Here is a 12008-nt window from a genome sequence, read left to right on the forward strand (position 1 = left end):
CGGGACACAATTTACGGCCACCATCGGCCCAATACAAAAACCTTTATAAAATAAAACATGTGTCATTTTGGCTGACTAGAAATTTGTATGGGCTGAGTTTCTGAGGGCGATTAAATGGACACTAGGGATCGAGAGCTCAAATTACCGGTAGCTGCATGGGGGTGTACACAATACTGTTATATGTAACGTGTTGCACTCGCACCTATGCTTGATCAATATTGATGGAGAACTTTTAGCTAACCCATCCGCATTTTTTTTACTACAGCAGATTATATGGAGAACACCGGGGGCCGTCGCAATCTTACTTTAGGGGACTACAGGAAGAAGGATCGGGCATATGTGCAACTACCGCACGTTACATATAACAGAATTGTGTACACCCCCATGCAACTAATTTGAGCTCTCGATCCCTAGTGTCCATTTAATCGCCCTCAGAAACTCAGCCCTTACAAATTTCTAGTCAGCCAAAATGACACATGTTTTATTTTATATAGGTTTTTGTATTGGGCCGATGGTGGCCGTAAATTGTGTCCAGCCTGACAAATCTCTTTTTTGTATCTATAAAGTGCAAAACCGCGAGCGTTAGCACATCCTTGGCATGTTTTGCAACTTGTGTGAAAACAGCACCGTCAAATAATAAAAATTGACTGAGTTATGGGCACTCGACGAGGTGGCCGTATAATTGTGTCCAGGAGTGTATGTAGCCAGACTTTATTTATGTGGTTGTCAGTCAGTAAAATGGAGGCAGATACTGACTCACCGGGTCCTCCGTCGAGCAGAGAGACTACTGAAGTGCATTCTCCTCGGGTCACCTCTGCTGCACTAGCACCGAAAAAGCGCAGGAAGCACTACACGATCAGGGCTAAAAGGGTCGTGTTGTGTAAAGTAGAAGACTTATGTAAACGGGAGGCAGCGAGACAACAATGCGTTCCTCGTTTGACCTTAAATGGTTGGCGCAAAGACATTTGCAGTTACACTGGCAGCGAAAAAGGCTCTCACGTATCCCACGCCGTCGCGAGATAGTGCATTTTGAGAACGAGCTAGTGATTTTATGATACACTCGTAGTTACTGTGAAGTACTGACCGCAAAAGCAATGGCGGACTTCGTTCGCGATCAACACCCTTAGTGGCTCGACGACTACATCGAGGACAAGAAGAGCGTCACTACGGCATATGAGTCACTACTGAGGCTACTTCGACGCCTTCCCTACCGACACGGGGTTGTCCAGCGTACGCTAAGTGGCGTAAAGGTAAACATGTTCTTAAACTGTATTTGTGGTAATTAAAGTGTAATTTGTGCCGTTAAACTGCTCGTAATTTGTGTTTTTGATGCTTACTACCTGTAAATTGTGTTGTGGGAAAACCAGCATGACCTTTTAGCTGTTCGAGACGAGTTCGCGAAACCTTTCAGCACGAAATATGGTTCTTGGGATGCAAGTCTGGTCTACAATATTGATGAAACGGGAATCTACTACGACAGTTTTCCATCAAAGATGCTCTCGGAAAAAGGGTGAGCCAGTCTCCATCACCGCCGAGCAGAAGCATTCCGCCAGATTAACAGCGTTTTGCATAATTCACGCGGATGGTACGAAGTTGCCACTGTTGTTTATTGCTCGAGGTCAGCCGGGCCGCAAAATTGAGCAGGAAGAGCTCGATACTTATCCAAAATGAACGCAAAACGATGTATTTTATTAAAATTTTAGAGGTTGATTAAAAAAATGTACGTGCAAGCCACCTCTACACGGTTCAGAAGAGAGCGTGGATTGACTTACGTGTGTGTGAGCTATATCTACGAGGTTTACTCCCACAAAATATGTCAAAAGGGTCCATTCTCCTCGTATACAACATCGACTGTCACGTCTCAGCAGCTATGGTGCGCGATGAACTGCGTTCGACTCTACAAGCCAAAAAAAAAAATGCAACGTCGGTCTGCCAGCCCTTAGATGTGGGCATTATGGCCACTTGAAGGCCATGCTAAAGGAAAGAAGAAGAATGTAAAGAAAAAAAACGGCTAGCGACTATTAACTGAGCCATCAAAGCTTGGGAGATGGTCAATCCCATCGCGATCACGAAAGCATTTAACAAAGATGTCTAGCTAAGGCTTAGCAAAATACAGCAGCCTCTTTATTTCGCTGATAAGTTATTAATACATGTAATAAATGACGAAATCGTAGTCGACTTTCAAAACCTTCAAATCAAATGTGAAAAGTAAGAGCCAATCACTTAGCACCTGCAGGTGGCAGTCAGATTCTGGTTGCCGCTGTATCCAATCGAAAATATCCCACGCCCGCGAGATCGAGAACACGATCGTCTCAATCTTCTTCAACAGTGGAACCTTCTTTTCACTTAAAGCATCCCAATAGTCAATGGGACTATCGTTTTGCCACCACGCCTCTTTATGCTTTTAAAGGTCAGTATTCCACTATCAATTAGGGACGCAAGTGGTTGGTGTCGCAAACTGGAGCGCTCTGCCAATTTTACAAGCTTGACCTTCTTCTTTGCCGTCGTCTGAGCCAATAAAATCATCCAGATCTGTAGTTTGGGTCAACATGAAAGCGATTATCATGGCCTTTGTGTGCGCATAGTCCCACCGTTTTCTTGACTTCTCCTGGAAAAGAGAAGAAAGAAAATTTTGTAGTTCATCAAGTCGACATTTTCGTAGTTATCTCCGTCCTGCAACAATCCTTCCTCTGCTGCAGAGGGGGGGGGGCAAGGGGGGCAAAATGGTGTCGATGGCGTCGTCTGTGGTGAGAGTACCACCTGCCTCGTAGTTGTAGACTGCCGCAAATGTTGTTGAGATGGACTTGAATATGAAAATCCAGTACGAAACGGGCTGTAGCGAGGCGACCTTCTTAGTCATGAGCCAGATGGCGACTTGAACGTACTCGCTCCTGGGTATGCTGTACGCGGCACAGCTGGTGGTGATGCTGCTGGGAAGCTTGCCAGAGGCGGACCGCTGCCTAAAGCACAGGCAATGGTCATGTAGGGCGCTAATGCTTGTGGTAGCATAGATCCGCTAGACTACTGGATCTTAGACAGGTTTGGACGTTTTGAACCCTTCAGATCAGTTTAAAACATTTTGGATCATTTTAGACTTTCTTCACTCGTGCAATCCAGCCTTCTTGTGAGCCTAATCCATGCACGCGTGCTTTTTTCACGAAACTCAGGCATTCTAAATTTAGAAAACATTGTTTTGGTCTGATGAAATCGCTTTTAAAATATCTAAAGATTCTAAATTAAAATGGTACCATGTACCAGTATTCACGCCGGATTCTCAGGTCGTCAACAACGATCTTCATCAGGTGACCTTCACTCCGGATTCCGCATTCACCATGATGCTGCAGGTTTCCGCATCCGCGCGCCCCGTGCTGCGCCGCGCCTTCTCCTCTGCTGCTGGCTACGTGCAGGAAACTGTTATCCCGACGTACCACTTCCAGAAAAGCCTCACGCGCCTACCGATCCCCAAACTCGAGGACACGTTAACGCGCTATTTGGCCGCTGTGGAGCCCGTAGTGACGTCCGAACAGCTAACAGAGACCCGACGCGCTGTCTTGGACTTCCAGAATGGCGTGGGCCCCGAGCTACATCGTGCACTGGTGGCCCGCGACGCCGCCAACACGCACACGTCGTACATTAATCAGTGGTGGGTTGAAATGTACCTGGACGACCGTCAGCCGCTGCCCATCAACTATAACCCGCAGATTAAGCTCAAGATGGACCCTGTACCTGCCAAGAACTCGCAGAGTCAACGTGCTGCGTCACTGATTGCGTCATCCGTCAGAGTGTTCCGCACGCTACGTGACAAGAAGCTGGAGCCCGACATTTTCCACACTAAACCAGACACCAGCAAGACCAAAGCTTTCCAGTACTTCTGTAAGCTCCTACCGGAGAGTGTGAGTTTTTATGGAGCTGCTGCCTTGGGTGCTTATCCTCTGGATATGTCGCAGTACAAGAACCTGTTCTCCAGTACGAGACTGCCGAGGCTTGGACGGGATGAACTCAAGGTGACTCCTGGCTCCAAGCACGTGGTCGTGCAGAGAGGAACCAAGTTCTACACGTTCGATGTGCTCACAGCGGATGGCACAGCTGTGCCAGATGAGCAGATTCTGGCCAATGTGGAGGCTATATTGGCGGACCCCTTGACCAAGAGCACGCCAGACGAGCCTGGAATGGGCCTCATGACGACTATGAACCGCGATGCATGGACCAATGCCCGTGGGAAACTAGAAGCCAGTGGTGTTAACAAGGCGAGTCTAGAACAGATCGATAGTGCGCTGTTCGTCGTGTGTTTGGAGCACGAGTCCCCTGCAACGCCCGAGGAAGTGAGCAGCACGTTCCTCATGGGCGACGGCACCAATCACTGGTTCGACAAGAGCTTCCAGTTGATTATTGCTGCCAATGGCACAGCTTCCGTGAACTTTGAACACGCTTGGGGAGACGGCGTGGCCGTGCTGCGGTACCTCAATGAGTTGTACGGTGACAGCGTCAAGTACCCGGTGCTGAAGACGAGCAGCCAAGCAAAACCCAAGGAGCTTGCGTGGGAGATCAATGGAGAGACGAAGCAATTGCTGAATGAGGCCAAGAAGACGTACGACAAGTGGTCGTCCACGTTGCTGGTCGCGTGTGCGGAGACTCCAGTGACTCGTGCGGTTGGCAAACAGTACGACATCGGCACCGACGGGCTCATGCAAATGACCATCCAGCTGGCGCACTTCAAACTGCACCAGAAGTTTGTGGCCACGTACGAGAGTGCCAGTACCGCGGCATTTAAGCACGGACGCACCGAAACGGTGCGTAGTTGCACGAACAAAGCTGTGAATTTCGTGCAAACCATGACGAACGCTTCAGCTTCTGACGTCGAGAAGGTCGGAGCGCTGCGTGTGGCAGTCAAAAAGCACAGCGAGCTCACCAAGAACGGCGTTATGGGTCAGGGCTTCGACCGCCACCTTTTCGCACTGCGAGCCATGGCTGAACTGCAAGGAATGGACGTGCCAGAGTTCTATACACTACCAGCTCATGAGATTATGAGTAAGATCATCCTGTCCACTAGTACACTGTCCAGTCCGGCGCTTGAAGGTGGCAGCTTCGGTCCTGTTAACGAAGACTGCTACGGTATCGGCTACGGAATTGAAAAAGAAGGCTCTGCTTTCCAACTCTCCAGCTACCGCAAGGATCTGCCTCAACTCAAAGAACTCCTCGTGGACAGCCTCGTCGACCTTGAGCGCTTGCTGGCCGATACAACCCCCAAAAAGTGACCGGAACAGGAACGAACTGCCAGTAAGTGTTATTGTATTGAATTCAAGACACACTCATCTGCTCCACTTGTATCATTAGCTTCGTCGTATCACCGACGTCGCGGTTGCTTGGGACTACGAGGGCGACCAGCACTCGTAGGGCGTTCACCGCCTCCTGGTCGCTTGGTTCCAGCCATTGCGCCAGAGTTGGGTCCTCCAGGTCCTCCAGCACGACCCGTGCTCCGGTCTCTCCACGCCTGTGTGTTTCCTCCATCTGGTTGTCCTCTGTTTCTGTTGTCTCGTGCATTGTTGTCCCCTGCATTGTTGCGATCACTGCGTCGTTGAGGTTGTTGCTGTGCGTCTCGAGAGTTGTGGTGACTGCGACTACGTGAGGCGCCATCACGACCACGATGGTCGTTGTGATGCTGCGAGGGGCGAGGGCTGGCTGCTCCTGCGGCCTTACTGTCGGCTCCAGGCGCTCCGTCCTTTTTGTTTTTCCAAGGGATAGTTTCCTCTGCCAAGGGCTCCACAGTCTGCGTTCGGAAGGATACAGGCTCCTTGCCCGGCTCGTCAAAGGCCCAGTCCCGAGGCTCAGGCTCCTACTCAATAACCAAGTGGATGTTCGGTTAAACAAGACCGCGGAACAAACACACAAGACTACGTACAATCTCCTTGAAGTATTCGTGCTCGAGCGCTTCTTTAGCCGTGATACGTGTCTCAGGGTCTGCAGGTAGCAAAGAAGTTAGCACGAGGCAGTACATCGAGAGAGGCAAAGCAAGGGACTCACCATATTCCAGCAGTCTCGAAAGCAAATCGAGCAATGCAGCTCCTGCGCGGCCTGGACCAACTTTGACTGCGTTTTTGAGCTCAGATTGCGTCGGGTATTTGCGTTCACGACCCATCTGCACGACGTGATTGTACTCTGGCAGATTCTCCAGTCCCTCCCACGTCTGTGGCGTCGGCATGCCCAACACTTTAAAGATCTTATCGAGCTGATCTTTCTGGAACGGAGCATTGGACCCCTCCACTTCCTTACCGCAAAAGAGCTCGCGTGTGTTGATGAGCTCGACGAAAATGCAGCCCACTGCCCATAAGTCCACGGCTTTTGTATAATGCTTCGCCCCCAGTAGGAGCTCCGGTGCTCGATACCAGAGCGTCACCACCACACGCTCCACATCTGATAAGGCCTTGATCGGCTCCTTGAAGATACGCGCTAGACCAAAATCTAGTATAGTAGCAAGTCACATCTGAATGAGTACCCGGTCCACCAGCTTTTAAACAAGGATCTAAAGGCGCACCTCCTAGCTTGACTTGTCCCCTCTTGCGTCCATGACCCACCACCAAAATGTTCTGTGGTTTCATATCTCGGTGCATGACCCACACGTCGTGCATGTAGTCCACACCTTTGAGGATCTGGTACATGAGTGACTTACGCGTGTACTCGCCCAACGGCTTTTGTTTGCTCTGTACGATGATGTCGTGCAGGTCGTGGTCTCCATATTCGAATACGAGCGCCAGCGACTTGTCCCGAGGGTCCACGTGCACGTCATGTAGGTGCATCACATTGTCGTGATGCATTTCTCGCAGCAATTTGATCTCGCGAACAGTGGCGCTGGATAGCACCACGTCGTTCTTTCCTTCTTTGTGGGATTTAACCAGCTTGATGGCGAACGTCATGGGCTCTTCATCCTCGACGGCGTTCGAGCCGCCCGAGGTAGGACGTGGCAACAGAGCTGCAGAGTGAGACTCGGCCTTGAACACCATGCCATACGTGCCCTCGCCAATCTTGCCCAAGATGCGGTACTTGTCCGTCAAGCTCTCGGGCCGCCGCAACGCCGACCGCCGCATGCTGGATAAGAGTGAAAATGAGGTGATGTATGACACATGGAACTGACGTATTTCACATCAGCGTTGTGTCAAGTACACCACGTTGAATACCGAATTATCGTAGTCCTAGGGGACGTTTACCACCAACGAACCAACCAATCGGATCCTTCGATTGTAATACAGATGGCTCCATTACTTACGATAAGGTTCATTCTAATTTTACTTCGGCGGAAGCTAAAAGAACGGAGCCCAACACCACAAAGAAAACGGAAGGCCGTCGAAAAGTATGGTTCGCTTGCGCATCAATGGACCAGGAAAGAAGCGGAAGACCTATCAACGTAGGGCAGTAGAGTATGCGCATAAGAGAGACGTCCTCGACTACATTGACAGCGGTCACAGCCTTGACGAGACAATTTCACAGTTCTACGGCGACTTAAGTGGCTCCGACATTCGTGCTAAGAAAAAACAAATTCACAAGTGGAGCAAGCAGGCTCCAACTATACGTGCTGCATGTGATTCTGGGCGGGGGTGCCACCGAAATGTGCGCGGACTTGGTGAAGCGACTGTGCTCACCAAGGAGGCTGAACGCGCTATCGTAGTGTGGGTGAATTCGCTGCGGAAAGATGGTGCCCCTGTCTCCCGTCTCATGCTTCAACTGCAGGCAAAAGAAGCAGCTGCAGACATTGGCCTTGAAGGCAAATTTGCAGCCACATCAACATGGGTTAAGCTATTTCTTCGTCGCCATAAATTAGCGCTCCGTGCACGTACCAGGCAGGGACAGACGACGCCACAGGATGCTCAAGATGCAGCTACGACATTTCGAGCGCTGGTGCTGCAGACAATCGTCGAAAAGAAGTGTGTACAAGTATACAATGCTGATCAGACGGGTAATCTTTTTTTATTTTAGTTTTAAAATATTTTTATTGACTTTTCTTCTTGTAGGAGTGAATTTTGAGTATTTACCAAAACAAACCATATCTCAACGTGGAGTGAAAACTGTTTGGGTAGAATGTGCAAATAAAGAGAAGGCCCGAGCTACAGCTATGCTTTTGGCGGACTGGGAAGGCACAAAATTGGCTCCATTCATAGTGTTCAAGTGTCAACCGTCAAAAATTAAGGAGAAAAGGGAAGAGAACCACACTCTGCGCCATGGGTTTAGCCCGACTATGTGGACCCGTGAAATTAATCCACTTCAAGAGCGCTACAATTGTCAAATTTACGGGAACCAGTGCGCATGGTGGAATTCTGATTTGTCTCTGAGATTTCTCAAATATCACTTTGCTGAGCGCACGAACCGAGATGACCACATTTTACTCATATGGGACGATTTCAGCGGGCATTGGACCCCTGAAGTTGAAGAATATGCAGCGTCTATTAACGTTATCCTACTTAAAGTACCGCCGCGTTACACGTACGTATAGATATTTCGTGGAATAACCCCCTAAAAACTAGGTTGCGAGGTCTGTGGATCAACCGGCTGAGAGACCAACTTGTTGCGTATCGAGCCAAGAAGAAGCAGCGCCAGGAGATAAGGGACAAACTCCAGAGAGATATTATTCGTGTGCGCAAGGATCTAGTGCAAGAGGAAGCAGAGTCTGAAGTTGAGCGACTTCGGAAACATCATACAGAAAAGCCCTTTAAATTGGAGCCCCCAAAAAGAGAAGACATTACGGAGTGGATATCAAAATGCTGGAACGAGCTTTCAGAAAAGACAATTGTTAGTGGATTTGCAAAAGTAGGCATATTGGCTGATACTCGCCGTGCTGAGCAAGATTTTGACTCATATCCGGGACATATTGATAGCGAGCTTGTCCAAGAGCTGGAAAAATGCAATTTAACTGATGGTCATGTCGACTCTGACGATGATATAGAGTCTGAAGCTGGTACCGGTAGTGATAGCGGTAGCGAATGCTAAATACAGTAATTTGCAGTGAATGCTTCGGTAAAACTATGATTTGCATTCATATGTCGGTGCTCACGATTTGCATCCTTTGCTATTGAAGTGACGCCTAGGACTACGATAATTCGGTACAGCAAAGAAACGGTCTGGGTGGCTTTATTTCAAATTATTGGTTTTGAAAGGTCTGCTGAGTGTAGGTTCATCTGCTTAATTTCTTTGTTTGTGGTTGACTCCGCGAACGAAATGTCGCACCCATGTTTCGCGACCTGCACAGAATCAAATCGTAGAGGTGTTTTCAGACTCGCCTAATCGCATCGAAAACGCCACTTTACAACAAGCAACCGAAGAGCTCAAAGCGTAAATAACGTAATGAAGTACCTGGAGGAGCCCCAACTGTCGTGGCTCAACTCGGTGCTGGGCAGCTACGAGATCGGCGACCGCGTGCTCAATGGCAAGATCGAGACGTACTCGTGCAAGAAGGCAGGTAGCGACAAGCGCCTGGCCAAGAGCCTCGAGCTGTACTACCAGCAGGAGATCGAGGCGTCCGCCGACCTGCTAAGCTCGTCTCCTCTTGGGCCTATCGCCGCTCCAGCCACGCGGAAGCTGCTCATCAACCTCATCTCCACAATGAACGCCAGCTTCCCAGACTACGACTTCAGCGCCGTTAAACCCGAACAGTTCCGAAAGGAGCCGGACTTTCGGATAGCGCTGCAACGCATTAACCACGACTTGGCCGAGCTGTTGGAGGCTGAGGGTAACGGCTTCGTGGAGAAGATGTGGGAGGCTATCGCGGAGGCTATCAAGCTCGACGAGTGCGACGTGTACAGCTACATTCCGGACATGGACTCGGACCCGTTTTCGGACGGGAATCTGTGCGTATTTATGGATGTTAGGAACGGAGTTTCGTTATTTACGGATGTTGATCTGATATGCACTATTAGGTGGTCATTCAACTACTTTTTCTACAACAAGGTGCAGAAGAAAGTGCTGTACTTCACGTGTCTGTGCAAGGGGTGAGTATTAAAGTATTTTATCCTGAATATCGAGAAAAAGTATCCTGATTTTATTATTTTTTGTACGACTAGTTTAACGTACGAAAGTGATATGGACGACGAAACGATGGAGGAGCCAACCGCCATGGATGACGACGGAGAAGACGCAATGGAGGACTACTTTGGCATGTCTCCGGACTGGTATGACAAGGCTTCTAAGTTTTTTTTTTCGGAATTTGGATACTGATTTATTGATACACAGGGAGGACGGATCGTAATTTGTACGCACGCTGTGATTCAGTGTCTCCGCGTACACTATTGCCCTCTCACTGCAGCGCGCCTCATCTGCAGGAAGAGACGCCCTTGTTCTCTTCCTCCAAATCTCGTCGTGCGGTTTCGCTTTCTCTCTTTTCGGAGCTGACGATGGCAGCCACAAAGCAGCCGGAGGAGCGATCGCGGTCGTACTCCGCTGCTGTGCTTCAATGCTCTACTGTATTATTGGTTAATGTATGCTCGAATTTTGCGCTGCATGTTCGCGTAGTTAGCAGCGCTCAAAGTATTATCCATAGCATACCAGTAGTACTATAGTATTACCGATACGGAAGAGGTTCCCGAACAGAGAATGTGTTGGACACGCCTGCTACGCCACCCGGCGCGTGATTCTCTCGTTTAACCACTTGGAATCTCTTTGCCGACGTGCTGTTCGCTGTACTTGGCCTTGAACAAGGTGCACTAGCTACAGGAATATTGGAGGAGGATCCAACTGTAACTTGGGCTCGGAGCATCGACGCACGCGGAGAAAAAGACGAGCTAGGATGCTTGAGTACCGTCGGTCGATCCGGGGGTGTAGCTACACGAGGAGAAGCAGATTGAGATCTAGGAGGAGCCTGTTGCAGTCGAAAGTCTCGACGAAGTGATTGTTCGCCGACCGACGTGTCAGGCTGGATAGGCTCGTAATGTCGACATTGGGAAAGTTGTTCTGTAATATTTGCTTTCTCGCGGAGTTCTCGTGTAACTTGTTGCTGTAAGCGACGAATTTCATTCTGATAGTGACGTGTGGAGTTCAAATATTGCGTTTCCAGTTTCTGTCGCTCCTGTTTCCCCGTGTCAATGCTTGCTACAATTTGTGTGCGACCAGTACTGGTATCCATTGAACTCTCCGTGTCACTTTTGCCGTCAGGAACTGCACAGACTCGAGGAGAAATAGCTGGCAGATCGTCACAATCTGTACGATTGTGGGTTGCTGCTAGTCCGCGAACTTTTTCCTCGCGTCGTCTCTGAGTTGTCCCTTCCATCTCCTTGTGCACCGTCGTCCACTTCACCTGGTAGTACGTCTTTTCCTGGGACAATTTGGTCATATTCTGCTCCAGTTGTTTCACATAAATCTGCAATTGTTCCACCTCGTGTCGTAACAAACTCTCAGCTGTAGCGTATCTTTGCGAAAGTAACACTTCTCGTTCTTTGGCAGCTGTGTGCGTCTGTTGCTGCATATCTCCGAGTGCTTGGACCTTCACAAGTGCTTGCTTCATAGCAGCATTCTCGCTCCTAATCCTCACGACATCTTGTTGTCCACGTAGTAAATGGGACACCGAGTGTTTCGTAGTGGCAGGAAGGGTGCCAGAGTAGTCCAGAAGTTGATCCACGAACTGTGAGTGCGCTCCTTGTATCACTGTTTGAAGCTCGCGTTGCATCGTTGCGCGATACTCTGCGAACTTCTGCTGCTTGTCAAGAAGCTCAGCGTGCATCGCGTGTAGCTTCTCTTCGTACTCGGCGTTGAGTTCACAGCGCATCACTTGTCGATCCAGCTCTCTGTTTGCCTCCAGAACGTGCAGCTGTTTACGTAAGGCTTCCCCCTCAAAGTACAAACGATACGCGTGATCTGCAGCGAAAGCTTCGCGTCGAATACGCTCTTCATCTTTCTCTTTTTCCCATTGGGTTTCAATCTTCTCATGACTAGAAGAAGCTGCTTGAAATTGGTCGTACAATTGTTGTACGGACAAATTGTGGAGATCAAGCTGCTGTTTGTTGTGTGTCGTACACTTTTTGCAAACGTCA

The 12008-nt window shown here is 49.3% G+C and overlaps 4 protein-coding genes across 4 annotated transcripts in view; 2 read left to right on the top strand and 2 right to left on the bottom strand.

Annotated features, from left to right (window-relative positions):
* Nucleotides 1-2723: 2723 nt before the first annotated feature.
* PITG_19234 (choline/Carnitine O-acyltransferase, putative) lies at nt 2724-5316 on the top strand (the record flags this gene model as incomplete). Its single annotated transcript, XM_002997092.1, has 2 exons — nt 2724-2747; nt 3279-5316. The coding sequence occupies 2 exons, from the start codon at nt 2724-2726 to the stop codon at nt 5253-5255; spliced, it is 2001 nt and encodes a 666-aa protein (XP_002997138.1).
* Nucleotides 5317-5344: 28 nt separating this feature from the next.
* Nucleotides 5345-7082, bottom strand: PITG_19235 (serine/threonine protein kinase; the record flags this gene model as incomplete). The annotated part of the gene is made up of 4 exons (XM_002997093.1): nt 5345-5833; nt 5900-5958; nt 6022-6459; nt 6533-7082. The coding sequence occupies 4 exons, from the start codon at nt 7080-7082 to the stop codon at nt 5345-5347; spliced, it is 1536 nt and encodes a 511-aa protein (XP_002997139.1).
* A 2221-nt stretch (nt 7083-9303) lies between these two features.
* PITG_19237 (uncharacterized protein) lies at nt 9304-10483 on the top strand (the record flags this gene model as incomplete). The annotated part of the gene is made up of 4 exons (XM_002997094.1): nt 9304-9833; nt 9903-9974; nt 10047-10154; nt 10216-10483. 4 exons carry the CDS (start codon nt 9331-9333, stop codon nt 10229-10231), a joined length of 699 nt encoding a protein of 232 aa, XP_002997140.1.
* Nucleotides 10484-10991: 508 nt separating this feature from the next.
* PITG_19238 (uncharacterized protein) overlaps nt 10992-12008 on the bottom strand; it is a gene marked incomplete at both ends in the record, with an annotated part of 1242 nt that continues 225 nt past the window's right edge. Inside the window, 2 exons of the mRNA XM_002997095.1 lie at nt 10992-11047; nt 11095-11992. Of these exons, the coding sequence (XP_002997141.1) occupies nt 10992-11047; nt 11095-11992 (954 nt within the window). The remainder of the gene's footprint in view (nt 11048-11094; nt 11993-12008) is intronic.

This window comes from Phytophthora infestans, genomic scaffold (assembly GCF_000142945.1).
Source record: "Phytophthora infestans T30-4 supercont1.87 genomic scaffold, whole genome shotgun sequence".
Taxonomy (NCBI): Eukaryota; Oomycota; class Peronosporomycetes; order Peronosporales; family Peronosporaceae; genus Phytophthora; species Phytophthora infestans.